Source organism: Athene noctua, chromosome 1, assembly GCF_965140245.1.
Source record: "Athene noctua chromosome 1, bAthNoc1.hap1.1, whole genome shotgun sequence".
Lineage (NCBI taxonomy): Eukaryota > Metazoa > Chordata > Aves > Strigiformes > Strigidae > Athene > Athene noctua.
The window spans coordinates 179,331,718-179,348,728 of NC_134037.1; the positions used below are offsets into that span (position 1 = coordinate 179,331,718).

A 17,011-nucleotide genomic window follows, 5' to 3' on the forward strand; every position below is an offset into this window, starting at 1 on the left:
ATTTGAGAAAATGATGGGTTTGTTACTGACATAGGTTATGGCTGTTACTTTTGCAAGATACCTCTGCTTTCAAGTGTTAGCAAACTAAAAGGCATGTATGACGAGGGACAGATATTTCAAAGTTGTCCCAAAATAATAATAACTCTGATCTGTTTCCATAAAGTTTAATGAACATTACCAATGCTGCTGGAGAAAAGCTGGAAAGGATTTATTTTTATTACTTGTAACATTTCTAAACATTACTGTATTTAGAAGTGCTTAGGCAGCCCTGTTTCTGTTTCAAATTACATGGCCTATCTGATTAATCTTGTCAGTGAAAAATCTTTCATTCATGTGTTTAAAGAAGAGAAGGACCAGGAGCTACACTGCAGAAATGAGACAGCCAAAATGAACAGTGGGAAGCCCTACACTGAATGAGGGGAAAAAAAAACACTTGAAGAAAGAAAGAAAGAAAGGAAAAAAAAAAAAGGTGTCACATGATACAAATAAAAAGACGTGCTAATGTAATGCACAAGCCTGGCAGCCTACATGCACCAGAAGAATCAACAAGTCAAGGATGGATCCTCCTCCCTCTATACTAGTCTACTGGAACTTGGACACAGTCAGGAGTTACTATGTTCAGAAATCAGCAGCAACTAATGTAGCCTGAAAAATCAGCCCCCAACTTTACAGGCTAGGTGCAGCACAGATTTGATGTGGCAAGACAGAAAGTTGTGGGCTTCAGTGTCATCTATATATTGTTGGTGATGTAAGAAACCATTTTATGGATTCCCTACTGCTCTGACTCTATGACACCATGCTGAAAGATGATGGACAGAATTAATAATTCAAGAAAGCATAATACCTTTTCAAGGGCACAATTACTTTTTCTTTTGTCGTGATGGAGTTAAGCTTATTGTTCCTTTCTCCAAATTCTGCTGAGGTACTGGGAAGAATTTTTTGATACAAAACCAAGAGAAGGTAACTAGGGAGAAGATTAGACCAAACTCTGAACAGTGAAAAGAAACAGATTAGAAGATGAAGACAGAAGGTGATTTGGCTGAAAGCAACTATAAAAGCAGTAGTTTGCAAATGCACCGTGATGCAAGAAGGGAGAACAAGCAAAATAAGACATTTCAAGAAATTTTAAACAATTCAGAACATGGTAGGAGAGATGTCAAGGTAAAAAGTGTAAGGAAAAAAGGAGAAGATTGTCAGTTTCTTACAAGAGAACTAAGGCAAATTTAAGTCAGACATAAAGTAAGGCATTCTAACATTAATGGCATGTAAGTACTTTAATAGATGCCTAGGAACACTAGGGAACCTCCATTATTCGGAATTTTAAGAATAAGCTAAGTAAACACCTGTCAAGAATGACACAGACATGCTTAATCCTTTTTTTGAGTAGGTGGAAGAACTAGAGAATTTCTTGAGGTCTTTTCCAGTCCTGTGTTTCATGATTTCTATGCTTACGCATCATACAGAAAGTAAGAGATTGCTAAAACAAGTAATTCTGAAGCCCTGGTGTTGAAACAGCAAACATACTAGTCAGAAAGCCTATTTCCAACAGTCAGATGCATCTGCTGTAATCGGCATTTTGTACTGTTCTCTATTTCCACTTCTATTGGCAGAAATTACACCCACACAACATGTGTCCAGACAAGCATCACATTCAATCTCATTTTTATCTAGCACAATATGTACAGAACACATGGCACAAGGATTATGAAGAACTATCTTGTTAAAAATTTATGAACTTTTCTGTTCAAACTGTTTTGTCCACTGGGCTGTTCGGAAACATCCAGTTACTTCAGTATCTGCACTGGGATGGATGCATGGACCTTTTCTTTGCATTTGTTATCACATGAGGAATGTGGCACTGTATGTGACAAGTACCTATGTTCCAAAACATGAATTAAGTTAGGTAGGCAGACAGCATATGTTAAACTGTGTTAAAAGGTGAATTCTTGTATCCTAATCTGTACAGGTTCAGTGGCTAATACCGTTCTGACAAACATTTTACAGTAATAGCTTAAGCCAGTAGCAATAATGTCAATTAGCAATAAGGCTAAAAAAATTAAATTGATCCAAATTATAGGAGTTGCTTGGAATTTTAAATTCAACTAAATCTGAAACTTTGATCAAAATTCAAACTAACCCACATGAACAGTAAGAACAACAGACATTCCTATAACTTAGTTTGCCTTCCTCGAGACTGTGCCGTGCACCATGAGTACGTTGTGACTGCATGTCTTTTCCAGCAGCAGAAAGAGAACATGGCTGGAGTGTACAGCGTGAGCAAGCCAATGGACCACATAGAACATCACTGCTAGAATTCACATCATCTATATTAAGTAAGAAAACTGACATCCAGAACACAACTGTACCATTTCTTCAGCTTTTTATTTTCCTGTAATACTGCTGCACAGAGGATGTTGACATGAGTTCATATGCAAGACTTGTTAGCTGATGGCATATGCCAATCCTGATGGTGAATGTTACTTTCAGGGGGGACATCAGCACCCCCCTACCCCCCCCAAAGAAAGAAAAAACAAACAAGGGAAGGAGGGTGAGGGCCAGGGAAGGCTCTTCCCTATGGCCCTGCAGGTGAACAGTTCCCACCAGGACCCACTCCTGCCTCCACTGGCTGTTCCTGCTTGTGATGCCGTTAGCCCCAGTTGGAGCACACGTGGGTCAGGGGCGGGTACTGCCTACTGATTGGTTTGTTAAGCTCTGTGCAAGGCAGTGATTGGCTTGGTGCTGTGCAGGGGGGTGAAGGGATGGAGAGGGAGCAAAGAATAGCTACACCAGCCTTCACCTACCTGCCTGGGAGAGCCCTGGCCCTGCCAAACCCAGTGGGGTTTGCTTTGCAGGGGCAAGGCCCTGAAAAGAAGTGTAGAGTAAGGGAAGAATCCTGCCCCACCAGCTCTGGGCTCTGGACAATGGTGCCAGGACAGCCTGAGCACAGAGCTGCCAGGGGAGGGTGGCCACAGCGGTGCAGGCAGGAGGCCTGTGGATACTGAAAGGCAAAGGCACTGAGGGCACCACGCAACAGTAACCTGGTGTTCTATCAGAGCTGTGCAGTTCTGTACACTGCAGAATAAATTGCCCTGAATTCAAAGAACTCATACGGACCAAATCTTCTAAGGCTTTTCCTAGAACGGTTATTGTTTCTGAATACTTAAGCAAAAATGCCTTTAGGATTAAAAGAAATAAGCAGCACTGCAAATTAAAACCGCCTTTTCTGTGTTCCTAAAAAACTATTTCAATCTATTTTTTTAGCAGTTCTTTTCATTCAAAATTGCAGAAGTTTGAAATGACAGCTTTCAAACTGCTCTCACTGAAAAGTGCCCTTGGGTAGCACTATGGAATTGGTTTTTTATTTACCAAGCCAAACTGCAAGCTTTTTAGGGGAACAATATTTTATTCTGTGTTTATGTAGCATTTACAATAAAAATACAGACTGTCGGAACAGCGTACACTCTGTCCTGTTGTCTTCTGGGGTTTATTCACATGGGCAAAGTTTGCCTTGTGCTTGGGTGCTGATTCTCCAAAGTCTTAAAGCTGGTATTAAACAGGTATTGATAGGTCAGGAAACATCAGAGTTAACATTACACGTACAACCCCAACTCTAACCTCCAGCCATTCAGTCATTAATCATATGTGGACACATGATTCCTTAATGAACAGTAAAAGTTGACCTGTAACTACACACATAACAGTCCCTGAAAGTCAGTGGTTCGAAAAATATATAAAAAGTATAAGCTTATTGTGTCTTCAGTAAACAAGGAATAATTATCTTTTCTTTTAATATGCAGCCCAAGTAAACCTACCATTTTGTTAGCCTCCAAATCATCTTATCACCTGCGCTGTTCTCAGCTGGGTGCCAGTAACACTTCAACTAAAAACCATGTCAAATACAGGAAGAGATGAACGCAGCTTTTCTATCGACTTGTTAATGCGAGTATTTTACAGGGTATGTGAATTAAGCCAAAGATCTTTCAAATTAAATTACTAACCACAAACTTGAAGTAGTAATCAATTATTACCACTAAAAAGGTTTTAAACAGGACGTACTATTCTCATAAGAATAAGGCAAAAGTCCACTGCAAGAGATTTTCTTTAAAAAGGTAAGAAGCAGGTATTCTAGCTATTGAACTTACCAAAGTCACACAACTTCAGAACATCATTGTGGCTTATTAAGAGATTCTCTGGCTTGATATCTGGAGTATCAGAGTGAGAGAGAGAAAAAAAATGCTGTTAACTTCTCCTTTTAACTTTGAACTTTTCCAACAAATACTAGTTCATTATATCATATTTAGAGACATTCATGCAGTCATAAACAAAGCATTGCAAGAGCGACTGCCAAAACAGCTTCCACCAATTCAGTTTGTGAACATGCAGAAGTGTTTCTCAACAAAATATGGGAAGATAAAAGGTGTTTACAGATATTTCTGGGCAGCAAACCAATATGCAGAATATTGCATATTGCAAATAATACAAAGAACTGACATTTAATTACCCAGTTAACCAATAAAATGTTAAGTATGTTGTGCTCAACGATTTCAGTTATAATGCTGCTCTTGATCACCTCTTGTAATTTCTTTAGAAAAAATGCGTTGTCTAGTTTTAAGCCTTTTTTTTTGTTCCTAAATGGATATTGTAGTTTCCATACATGGTATATTTTTCAAACTCTATTTTACAAAATATTTTCAGACTCGCATATGTTTGATCAGTCTTAAATATATAGCATTTTATGTGATAATTTTAATTTACTGGAAACATTAACTAGAAATGTTGCTCTTCCAAAGCCACAAAGCAAAATACAATTTTATTAAATTGGGATAAAAAACATAAAACTAGATAAAGTCACATCAAGATATGTACTCTAAGTGCTTGAAGCTTGAGGGAGAAAGTAAATATAAAGAGATGAACGCATGGACGCTGGGAGGAACTGCCTTAAGAAGTAAAATATGGGGGACCAAGCTCTAAGTTTTGATTTATTTTTCTCCTAACATTCTATTATCAGGTTCAAAAGTGAAATCACCGAGTACCATGAAATGTTTAAAAAAATTAATTTTCCTTTGGCAATGTCTGTATTGCGGTTTCACTTCACTGTGCATGTGATACAATCTTTATTTCATACACCAATGACAGCGGACAGCAAGCTTTATATGTAGATGAATTTAGTTTTAAAACAATCTGAAGTCATGCAGCAGACTTAAGACCCAGCCACATTTACAGATATTTTCTTCTGTTGATATAAAGCAATTGCTTGTATTTATGCTAAATGCAAATTAATTCAAGCTGTAACATCTTTCCTTTTAGAAAGCAAATTCCTACCCAGGGCTTATTTCCACGTGGAGAACCACACACTTACCTCTATGAACAATATCATTCTTATGGCACCAATGAATTGCTTTAATTAGCTGGTAGATATAGCTTTTCACTTTTTCTGGTGGAACTCCATTTGGCATTTCTTCTAGCAATTCAAGCATATTCTAAATGTTTAAAAGACACATTATTTGAAAGAGTTATACTGCAGTTGCTGGAAGATAACAAGCTTTCAGCATTCTGAAGCAACATACTTAGGCCACTAAGCCTGGCTATGCAAAATCAGTAGTTTAACATTCAAGGACTGTATTTTAATCATAATCATACTACCAGCTGTTTTCTTTCTAGAGAAAGCACTTGTGAAGACAATAATCCTTAAAGGTGAACCACAAATATACCCCAATTCCTTAAAAGACTCATCAAACCACTTACCTTAAAACTTCTAAAAAGTAATTTAGTTCCAAAAAGTTGCTTAAATAGAAACACCAGGTCAATGTAGCTATAGGAAAAGTTTAGTAGAGCACAGCTTTTTGTAAATATTTGACTGTGCTTTAACATACGGTTTTCTTCATCATTAATCTAGTTCTGCCGCTCTGAGATAGCAGGGCCATGATTAATCACAAACCATGCCTGTATATAAATGGATATAGTTAAAGCAACACAAACCTGTTAGTGCAAATAAAGTAACAGATGTAAAAATGCCTCACAGAGGCATAAATAGTAACCTAGGGAGTATCCTATAACTATATAACAGCTGTGTTGATCTTAAACATATTTGCACTAGAGTAACTGTGGCTATATTAACTGTTTTATGGCTATACCTAGGGAAGAAAACAAACTGATCGTTTACACTAGTAAACTTCTTTTTTGAAAAGGACATTTAGATTTCCATTATGTCAGCAAATGTCTCAAATTTTGCACAATTAGAAGTACAATGGAATTTGTATTCTGAATCCTGCATGAATAATGGCCAGCAGCAGCCTGCTTGAAGAGATAAAAGTCTTATTTACTGAACACTGACATAGAAAAAAAATTTTGCCTATACTGCTTTACACAACTCATTTAATTATGGATTTGAGCATCTGTAGATTTTTCATTCAAAATAAATTTACCTTGTCTTCGACATTTTCTTTAGCTGCATAAAAAAATTTTTGAGGTTTCTCCTGTAATATATTTTAATCAACACAAATATAAGACAAAAGAAATGGAAACTGATAATATTTGAAAACATTTCTAAGTTTTGCAGTCTGTGAATAAATACTGGAATTTATGTGCTTGAGTGTAAGCATCCCTAGAAATACACTTCAGATCTGAGAAAGGGAATTTTCTGTTAAGGAACCATACTGATTTTAGTTAGACTCTTGTCCACACAGAAGCCTGTGGATCTGTATAAGTCAAGAAGTTAGTGTTACAAATAGGAACCAAAATAGTAGCAACAACACACCTAGACATAATCATATGTGAAGACATTAACTAAGGGGATGATGAATAAAGGAGATTATACTAAATGTGAATTTAAGTAATCTGGATTTGAGTATTTCAGAGCTAAGATTCACCGAAAGATTCAAAGTGCTCATCGCCAGTTAACACAAAACTTAGCCTACTATACCACATTTTATTTAGGTCCTTCTAACCTTCCCTGATTCGAAAATATAGAAATCACCCTGGTCTTCAAAGACACTGTTGTGGAAACTATTTGACATATCTGAAAATAAGAAACCTTCATGGACTGGTAAAGTTTAATTGAAAACAAAGGTGACCATTAATATAGAAATGACATTAGACATAGACTATACGTGATGTCTACCTTTATCATTATATTCTTTTATTCTGATGCAAATAACGTTAAGATATTGTAGCATGGTGTTTTTACCAATATTAACAATTTTTGAAGTATGCTTCTTATCAGATCAATTAAATGTCCTTTACTGATGCTGCTCTTCCAACTCACTACTACAGTGAGCTTAGACGAGTCAAATATAACGGAAAATTAAATGTATGTTCTAAGTTGGTGTGTGATCAAAGACATTCCACGTATCTGGAACAATTACAAGGAACATGGGTGGAACAAGCCAAACTCTGGATGTTCAATCTACATAAGATCCACCACATTAGAAGTTGCTAATCTGCTGGTGAAAAACAAAACCGATTTCTGCCAAACTGTGGGCTAACACAGGTCACCTCACATTATGCAATAAAATTATACGACATAATAAATTGTAAACTGAGGTAAAGGAGACATAGCATTTAGGGTGAGGAATCTATATATGAGAGAGAATTGACTGAAGAGGATTAGCACTCAGCTAGACTGCGACATCACCCTGACAGGACATTAAATGAAAATTTCAATCAAGGGAACAACATCTCATAAAAGTTAGAGATACACGTATATTTAAGCTTGCATTTATTTTTACTGCGTGTATCTGAATACCATCTAACTATTTCTAGGAAGAAATGCTAAATGGTAAGAATTCACAGGGAAGGTCTACCTTCATCATGAAGGTTGCAAAAATAACAAAAGACTGATCTGTTCTAAGTTGTTTCTCCCTGGAAACAGCCCAGAATGTTTGGCAGTAGTAGGCCAGTCTAAGGAAATTTTGGAATCATTTCAAATGAGGTCAGGACTGGAGATAATGACAGTGATCTCTGCCAAATCCCTCTAAGCAACTATTGATAGTGGCCTTGCTACAGAAATATACAAACAAATCCTATTTTTAACAGGGAAGAACAGAGAAAGTTGAAACAGATTCCAAGGACAAAATTCTGTGGTCTTGTTTAAAAATACTACATCAAGATACATTACACAGCATTAATCAGCTTTACAATTAAACTGGACTATAGTGCTTGGATGAAATTTTTTTTTCAAGTTGTATGTATTCCAGTGTCTACACAATTTGAACATATTTGTGTTCATATATGGAAGAACTTTTCTTTTTAAATACCAACACAGGAAGGAAAAACAACAGTAAAGTTACCAGTGTTGCTTTCTCACAATAAATATCTAATTACAACAATTCAGATTGTATTAAAGTTTCAGCTGTTCCTCTTTATAAATTAGATAGTTTAATTTTTAAAAGTAGAAGTAATTTTAAAGACTTTTCCAGTAAGCTGATGATTTAACTGTGACAAGGATAGTACAAACCCAACTCACTTTTTCCACATATTCAAAAACTAAGTATAATTTTCCTCTTCTTCTGAAGGCTTCCTTCAGCTCCACTATGTTCTCCTGTTTTAAAGTGCGAAGCATTTTAAGCTCTCGTAAAGTGGTTTCTTTGACTTCTTCATTTTCTAAAGTACAAAGTAAAAGTGACAGAGTAAAACATTAAAAACCAAAACAAAAGTCCCAAGTAACAAGTGTTATAAATGTTTCTTTTAAGCCCCTGATTAAATTCTCCATTTCTAGATGTTACCAAGAAAAATGCTTATTTTCCAGTGTGGACTCTCTGTGCTGTCTGGATGCTTTGACACTGGAAGAAAGGTAACTGGTGACTGTGCTATCATTAATGCACCACTCACAGGCTTCCTGTCACTACCCTCTAAGTTTTCAGTGGCAGAAAAAGTCGTAAGAAACAAATAATTTTCATTATGAAGAGCACTAATATGCTTCAAAAAATATTCATGTACATGTATAGGCACATCCTCCACCCCACAAATACATGGCAAATGCATGAAGTACTGGCAAGGTTAATACGTCCTCAGCAGAAACAGTGGAATGCAAAGTTTGAACAATGTCCAAGAAATCTATTTGATTCTAAAATAATTTTATTCTTCAAAAGCCATGGAAAAGTTTAAGACTGAAGCACAGATTCATAAATCCTGTAAATTTCCCCACAAGGCTTTCAATGAGAATTCATCAATGCAGCCCAGTGTAGCAGTCATAGAGGGCAGTAGAGCAAGTATTGAGTCAAAGAAGCCTTGAATCTGATTCTGAGGAGTCAAGAAATTTAACTGTTGTTTTGACAATTTAGTTGTCTGAAAGTTGTTTAAGAAAGAAGGAGTGTTTTACTAAAGCTTTGTACACACTGCTTATCATCAAGGGGCCCTGAACTGACTGGGTTCTAAAGGATACTACCAATGAAATGTCAAGTAAATCAGATTATATTATGTTTTATTTTTCATTTAGTAAAATGAAATCCATTAATTCGGTAAATTTGCCCATGGACATGTAGAAGCAAGATTCTTAATCTCTTTGAACTGTTATCCACAAGAGAGGTATATTAAATGGGATACGATTGCATAAATTCAAAGCTAAATCACATTTACAGGTCATGTGACACAACGACAGTCAGAGACAGAAGAAGAAGAAACAAGGAAGAGAAACTGTTTTTCCAAGCAAGCAAAAGGCAAAAACAGGTCTGCTGGGGAGAGGGACTAACACAGGTCGTGCAAACACACATAATCATCATCAGAAGAGAGAAAAAATAAAAATAAAAATTGAAGTGTAGCAGAAGGGAAGAGGAAAACAAAATACTATCATCATAAATGTCTTGCTTAAAAAATATATAATTAAAAGCAATCTAAATCATTTCATTTTAAAACTGAGGGCTCGGTGTTGGTTTGCATCAGCCTGATTACATAATTTCATCTATAACTAGACACACTCTTTCCAGCACATTTAGCATGCATATGTCAAACAACAGCAAAAATTCAGAGAAACAAAAATGGCAATAGAAACAATTACAGTATATTCAGATTTCTAATGAACTACCATATTAACGAGACAGATGTGAAATGGGCTGAATCAAATCCATCAAAAGAACTTCTGTCATATTTCCAGAAACTTGTAAACAACTAGCTACAACTCTGAAAAGCAGTCATCAGTCATGTAAACTGATATTATGTAACACTCTTGGAAAGCCAGACCTAATGGCAATGTTGCATTTTTTGTTTTCATTTTTTTGGTAGACGGGCTAATATCATAATCCTGTTTAGGGTTTAATAATGAGATTCATTGCCTAGGATTCCTACTGACTAGCCACAGAGAGTTCCAGAAAGCAAATCTGAAGTACTCTCATGACCTGGTCAAGATGGTCACCACAATTAAATTATCTCCTACATTCTTTAACAGGGATTTAAAATAGATTTCTGAATAGCAAAGCTGAAAAATGAATCAAATATACCCTTCAAGTGTCTAGCAAAATCAGTGCAAAGAGGTTGCACTGCATAAAATAACAGACACTGCTGTGTCTAACTGACTGAACATTGCAGTCCTTGTAACCAACCATACCTCCATAACCACCAGCAGTCCCATAGCAAACAAGAAAAGTTTGCTAAAATAAAGCAACTGCTGTTCCTTTAAACCACATTGTTAACTTTCAGCTAAAGCCTTGGTACATGGCAAATCATAGCTGCATTGCCTCAGACCAGGATGACTCCTCTTATTACTTCATACTTGGCTTCTCCTTCTGTTTGTGCTAGGTCATTAGGGATCAGGGTTAACCTCTGATATATGCAAGGTAGAGAGTTATTCTCGTGGTTAATTGCCAGTTTTGCCTATGATAGGATACTGGGATTCACTGTCCCCCAACAAGCGCAGGTCAGAGAGCCAGTCTTGTAGAGAACTTCAGATTTATTACTGCTGGGTGAGGAATAGGTGTGTGCAGCACTGGCAATAATTTCCATGTGTCCTATCTTCTGCCACTCACTTTGCCAGCAACAGTAAGCCTTGCAGGAGTTGGCTCTTCCTCCCTCTCAGCAAACTCAGCAACACTGGAGAGTACACAGAGGCTGCTGCAAGGGGGCAAAGAGCAAGTTTTCTGTGGAGAGTGGACCCTGCTGAAGGGAGGGCACCTTGCCACCCAGGTCCCTCAAGTCCTCCCACCACTCCCCGAGAGCTCCCAGATTCCTCTTTGTACCACTGAACTTAATGACTTCGCTCAGTCTCCTCCATTCATCCCTTCAAGTGCCCCTAATGCTTAGATCCCCTCCCACAGATGAAGTGATAAATCCCAAAGACTCTGCAAGCCACTGCTACAAGAGGAGTTTTTGCTATTTTCTGATCACAACCAGTCTCCAAGTGGTAGATCTTACTAATGTGTCTGGCACCACAATCTCAGCCATATTAAGACAGATGCACCAAGAAAGAAAGGTCGTTATCTAGTTGCAGTGTATAATGCGGTCCCTAGGCAGGTATGAAGGATCAAGTACATTGAATATTCACAGAGCTAATAAATCATTATCATTTTAAAATCATGTCTTGATATATGAGACTTGCTATTTTAACTAATGAGATATTAACTATGTAGTTATTGACATGAAAGACTGTACAGCAGAAAAGGTTACCTTCACTGTCTTTGAATTTCTTGATAGCCACAATTTCATGTGTCTCCTGTAAAATAAAAGCAAAGAAAGGGAAATGAGTGAGACCTGTTATGTGTTTTCTCTTGGGTTTTTTGTTTGTTTGGTTGGGTTTTTTTCTGCCAGCATCAGACAAAGAAAAAAGAAAGCATCCAGAGAAATTTCACAAGGCAAACAGGATCAATTTAAAATCTGGTAAATACCTCAGTGATCAGGCCAAATGAAAGGAAAAACCACATGTAGCAGATACATCACAATTAAGAACCCCAGTATGAAAGAACAAAGTTAAATGCCCAAAATTCATATCTAAATACCTTGTACCGGGTAGCAATTAAATTTTCAGAAGAGTTGTTCCTCTAACTCTTGTTGCTTAGATATTCTGAAAGTCAAACAATCTTTTGTCTAACCAACGTATGAGTGTGGCTGCTTATCTTTATGAGCTGACATGAAAATACTGTACTAGCATGTGGCTAAGGTTTACAATGAGACCTGTAACTTTGGTTGCCAAAAGTTTTGGTGTTTTGAAGTTCAAATATCCACAAAGAACATGATTTAATGAAAGTAAATTCTCTGTGCTTCTTTAAAAAAAAAAAAAGTTGTCATCTTAAGGGAAGCCTATCCAAAACCAAAATCACTAATAGCATTTGAAAGTGCTAATCTGTGCTTACTGTACGGTCATAGGTGATAACTCCTTAACACCTGTCTGCTTTTGCATTCAGCTAGTATTCTCTATTCTCATCAAACTTGATCATCATACTTCACATTTTTCTCTTAAATGAAGACATTTCTCTTGTGTGAGCAGGAACGCATTTAGCACGTGGCCAAAATGTAGGCAACATGAATAGCGTAGGTCTGTTCATACAATGATGTAGCACCTGAATTTTAGTAACATGATGGGGAAAAGCTTTTAAAGTCACAGAGGAAGGGTGTGTGAGCAGGCAGGCAGTAGGCTACCTGGGTTGCTGTATGACCTAGCTTACACACCTTTTCCAAACATCACAGTTTTCAAAAAAAGAAACTAATATCCCTCTATTAATAGCATGCAAATGCTGGAATGAAGAACAACAATAAAGTTAAGCCCTTTGGAATACCTGAAGACATGTGCATAACTAAGCATTGTATAACACAAACATTTACTCCATTTTTCATTTCAAATCGTCATAACACATGAACCTGTAAAACACCTGATCCTGTTTAAAATAAAAGCACCTGCAAAGACTACTGTAGATAGTGAACAATGCCTTTTAAGGCTTTTAAATTAAAGTCAATACTGTTATGAACAAAAATCAATAAAAATGAGTTTTCAAACAAACATAAAAATCTGTGTGTGTGTGTGTGTGTGTAAAATTTGTATGTTAAAAAAAACAAAACAAAACTGACTTTTGATCATCATTCATAACATCTACCAGAAAAAACTTGGAAGCATGATGTTGAGTATTGATTTAAGTGACCAAAGTGAATCTACCTTGCATTGAAGAAGGTTAGTTCAGCAGAAGCAGCACATAATACTAACTCTTAAGAGAGGATTTGCATAGATTTTCTGCTACTGAAACCTACCCTTCATATACACTGGTCTAATCTGAAAGCTGATATATGGCATAAATTCAGTGGAGATACTACAAAGGTCTAAGCTCTACCCTTTGCTCAACCAATTTACAAAACAGCAAAGAAAGGGATGTCAGAACTGAGGAGATAATACGCATTTCAGGTTTGAAGTGATTCTGAAAGGCTTGCCTACACCTTTTATGTTAAATACAGTTCCGAAATATCTTTGTTTTGGGAAGCTTACAAAGTGACTGTTCTAAACTAAACTGAATAGACTATTTTAGTAACTATATTCTTACTACTAAGGTACAGTATTGTTATATTTATTAACTCTAACTATAGTAATAGTAGTAATAGTTACTAGCACTATGAAGGAACACTGCTAAGAGAGTGAGTAAATTTAGCTCATTTGACCTTCTGGTATCTACTATTAGGTGCTCTGGCTAATTAAGCCTCTGAACGGTTTTTCACCAAAGGAACACCATAATCGCCCTCAAAAGCCTCTGCCAACTGTAATATGTCTATTTTTAGAGAGTGTGTGCATACACCACTTTGCAGATGAGCCAAATTTATCCATTAGCATTACAATCTTATTTCACATGAAGGAAAAGAAAAGTTTGTAGATGTTTCAGCAACCATCAAAAGGCTGTATTTTTACTCTTGAAATAATGGCTAAGCAAACTGAAAGAAATGTAGGAGTTAAAAGCTGTTGCCTCACACTGACAGCAATTCTGCACCGTTCAAGAAATCTAGCCCATGTGGCTTCTCCGCCATATGCTGCTGTCCCTGATGGGTAAAGTGAATGTGATTATTTTGGAAATTAAGTTTTGAAAGTTCTTGGGTCACAGTCGTGCAAAGACTTATGTAAGATATGCTATCAAATGTCCTGTAGGATTTTGGCTCTTCACAGTATTTAAAGCGTGAGTGGCTCTATGAAGAACAGGAACATAAAGACTTCAGCAACAAGCATATGGAAGAAAAAGTTATCCAAACAGTTCAAAATACTGTAACATTTAAGAATTTTTCATTTGAAAAGCTTTATCACTTGTATTATTTTATTGCTAATTAATGGTGTCATAATTAAGCAATCATGAATTTATACATGACATATTCCCTATCTTAAAAAAACCAACAAATAATACATTTAAATAACCTGAAGTGAAACAACACGAAAATGAGACTAGACAATAGGTGCCTTGAGGAGTTGCACTAGTAACATCTTGTTCCCCCTTAGGAAGGGACATTCTCGTCCTAAGTATCTTGGAAGACTTCATCCTATCTAAATGGTATTCTCGAGGAATCAGCTACTGGTGAAGCAATCAAGCCAAAGCTAAAAGGGATACAAGGACACTGAAGATTACTGTGCACAGATTTTTAAATACAATGCACCTGTTTGTCAAAAAGTCTGTAACTTCCCCATGATGTAGGAAAAATCTTCCAGAGAGAAGGGTTTCAGAGTATTTCATCAAGCAGAACAGAAAATTAAAGCTGAATGCACATTTCTCACTTCTCGGTTGAGTGTTTCTCTAAACCAATTAAATGTTTATATGAGATGACATAGAAAATAGTAGCTCATCATCAGTCATATTTTAAATAGATTCCAAAGGAAGAATCCACCTGAAATGCTCTGTTTCTCTGCCATCACCACTAGTAATTTTGAACTAGATATAGAGTTTCAACCAAATTTTACAGAGAAATGCAAGTTTTAAAAAGAAAAAAATTTCAAAACATTTTCTCAAATTTGTGAGCCATATATAGAATATCTTTTCTTGGGGGAAGAAAGCAGTAAGAACTCAGTTTCCTATACACTGTATGATGTTGCAGACAAGCAGCATATGTAGACTGTACAATGGATTAACACACATAGCTTTTGATCAGCCATTGTATGTAATTGTCATTTACACGAACTATGAGACTGGAAAACATGGAATACATTTTTTAGATGGATCAATTTAGCAGGCATATAGCATCAGTGATAAAAATAGGCAGCCTGGATTAGGACACGGGTGCTAGAGCTGTCAGATGATGCAGGCCAAACTTGAAGTTTCAAACAAATACTGACATGCACTAGGTGCAAAGCGGACACCACATTGCTAAGCCCCAAGAAGATAGACTTAATTGGAGATGTGAAGAAAAGCAGTCCTTTGAGCAATGAGGGAATTCAACAGTGAAAAATCAGACTCCTGTAGGAAACTGAAAGGTTCTTTACAGATCAAATTTAGACTTTGTTACCTAAACCTTTATTTAAAATTCCTTTTGGAGATCTGAGCTCTTTTGTGGATCTGGTTCTCTGTTCCTCAAAACCAGGCCAAATAGCAATTCTCAAACCCAGAATTGTTTGGGGTGGTTTTTTTTCATTTCAAAATGTTTTTTTCAAGACTGTACTCTGAAACAGAACAGTACTGAAAACAATGTTCAGTCTGATTGCAGAAACCTTCCTCAGACAATACCTCAATATCCAACTCCTAGCACAGAAAATTCTCATATTCAATTAATGTATCATCTGGATAGATAAGCTGTTACTAGTTGACTCAATGTTTGAGACTTCAATGAATGTCAAGGAAAGAAAAAACTCAAGTAATCCTAAATATTCTGTGCTCTTTATGGAACACAGAATGTCCTTTCTGATCTCTGCTACTTACTGCTAGTAGCTTATATCATGCAGTATGAAAATGTGAGTTCATTTAGCTGTAGTTTTGCTTCACTCAGCTATATTTATTACTAATTATCTCATTATTTTGTTCTACTAAAAAATTCTGGCCTCAATATTTCACTTCAAATTCTGAGACAACAGCAAACTTGCAAATGCAGAAGTCAGATCTCTCTTAGCATTGATATTACCTCTGCTTATTGAGCATGTATATTATAAATATTCTGTGTTATAAAACTTTAGAAAAAGCATTGTTCTACAGCTTAGTATGTAACAACAGATGAATGTTAGTGAAAACACTTTGTGTAAAAGTTAAGGATGTATGCAAACTGATTATTCAGACTCCATGATTACATGTGTCTAAAATGGGGCAAAATATGTCTCTTTTCCATGTACAAACCTGCTAATACCATCTAATAAGGATAAGACAAAAATTTCTTAATCCGTGTCTGTTCCATTTACTTTATATGTAAATAGAGAGAAAGAGAGGAGGAAGGAGATGCCTGCTCATGGAAAAAGGATATCTCCAGTCCTAGAGATGGGAATGACTTCATGTTAGGGCTCAGTCCTTTCCTTTACCTCAAAAATAAGCGTGGGAATTGCTTCTGGAGAAAACATGTGATTTACTGTCTGCCCACTTAGCCACAGATGAGAGGCGAGTATCCTTATGGGAGCTGTGCAGTTCTCACAGCTCTTCTGCTAGCCACCCAGTGATTTCTCTCCCAGGTTTCCTCACAAGACTGTGGCATCTGGCATTTCCTCTCACCACTATCAAACTAGAGGAGTTCCCTTATTCAGAAGCATTTCATTTTATCTCATTTAAGGGATAGAGGTCCCCTATTTTTCCACTGTCTCTACATAATATATATGACATGATAGTGCTTAATGACAGTGCACTAATATATATCTGTTGTTTTCTAGAAAAATCCTTGATGTTAATGATGGGAGTACTCGAGGACAAAGTGCTCCTTTAAGCATAACTCAAAATCTTAGAACTAAAACCATACTTCTCTGGAAAGAGAAACATATTCTACCAAACTATATGCTGTTCCTGAAAATATGTGAAAAAAAAAAAAATCTTCAAATGTTTGTCCCTATTTTGTTTCAAAGGCTTCTGTTTGGACTTTTTTTTTTCTTTTTTCATTTGCATATCAAGGAAAATTTGACAAAAGCATAGGCACACAAAAAGATTCTTGAAAAATAGAT

The 17,011-nt window shown here is 36.4% G+C and overlaps 1 protein-coding gene across 3 annotated transcripts in view; it reads right to left on the reverse strand.

Annotated features, from left to right (window-relative positions):
- The window catches only part of CDKL5 (cyclin dependent kinase like 5), a 138,332-nt gene that overhangs the window by 45,750 nt on the left and 75,571 nt on the right, over positions 1-17,011 (reverse strand). For all 3 annotated transcript variants that reach the window (XM_074906597.1, XM_074906587.1, XM_074906606.1), the window contains exons 4-7: positions 11,596-11,641; positions 8,465-8,601; positions 5,360-5,480; positions 4,143-4,202 (exon numbers count right to left, since the gene is read on the reverse strand). In XM_074906597.1, coding sequence (XP_074762698.1) covers positions 4,143-4,202; positions 5,360-5,480; positions 8,465-8,601; positions 11,596-11,641 — 364 coding nt within the window. The remainder of the gene's footprint in view (positions 1-4,142; positions 4,203-5,359; positions 5,481-8,464; positions 8,602-11,595; positions 11,642-17,011) is intronic.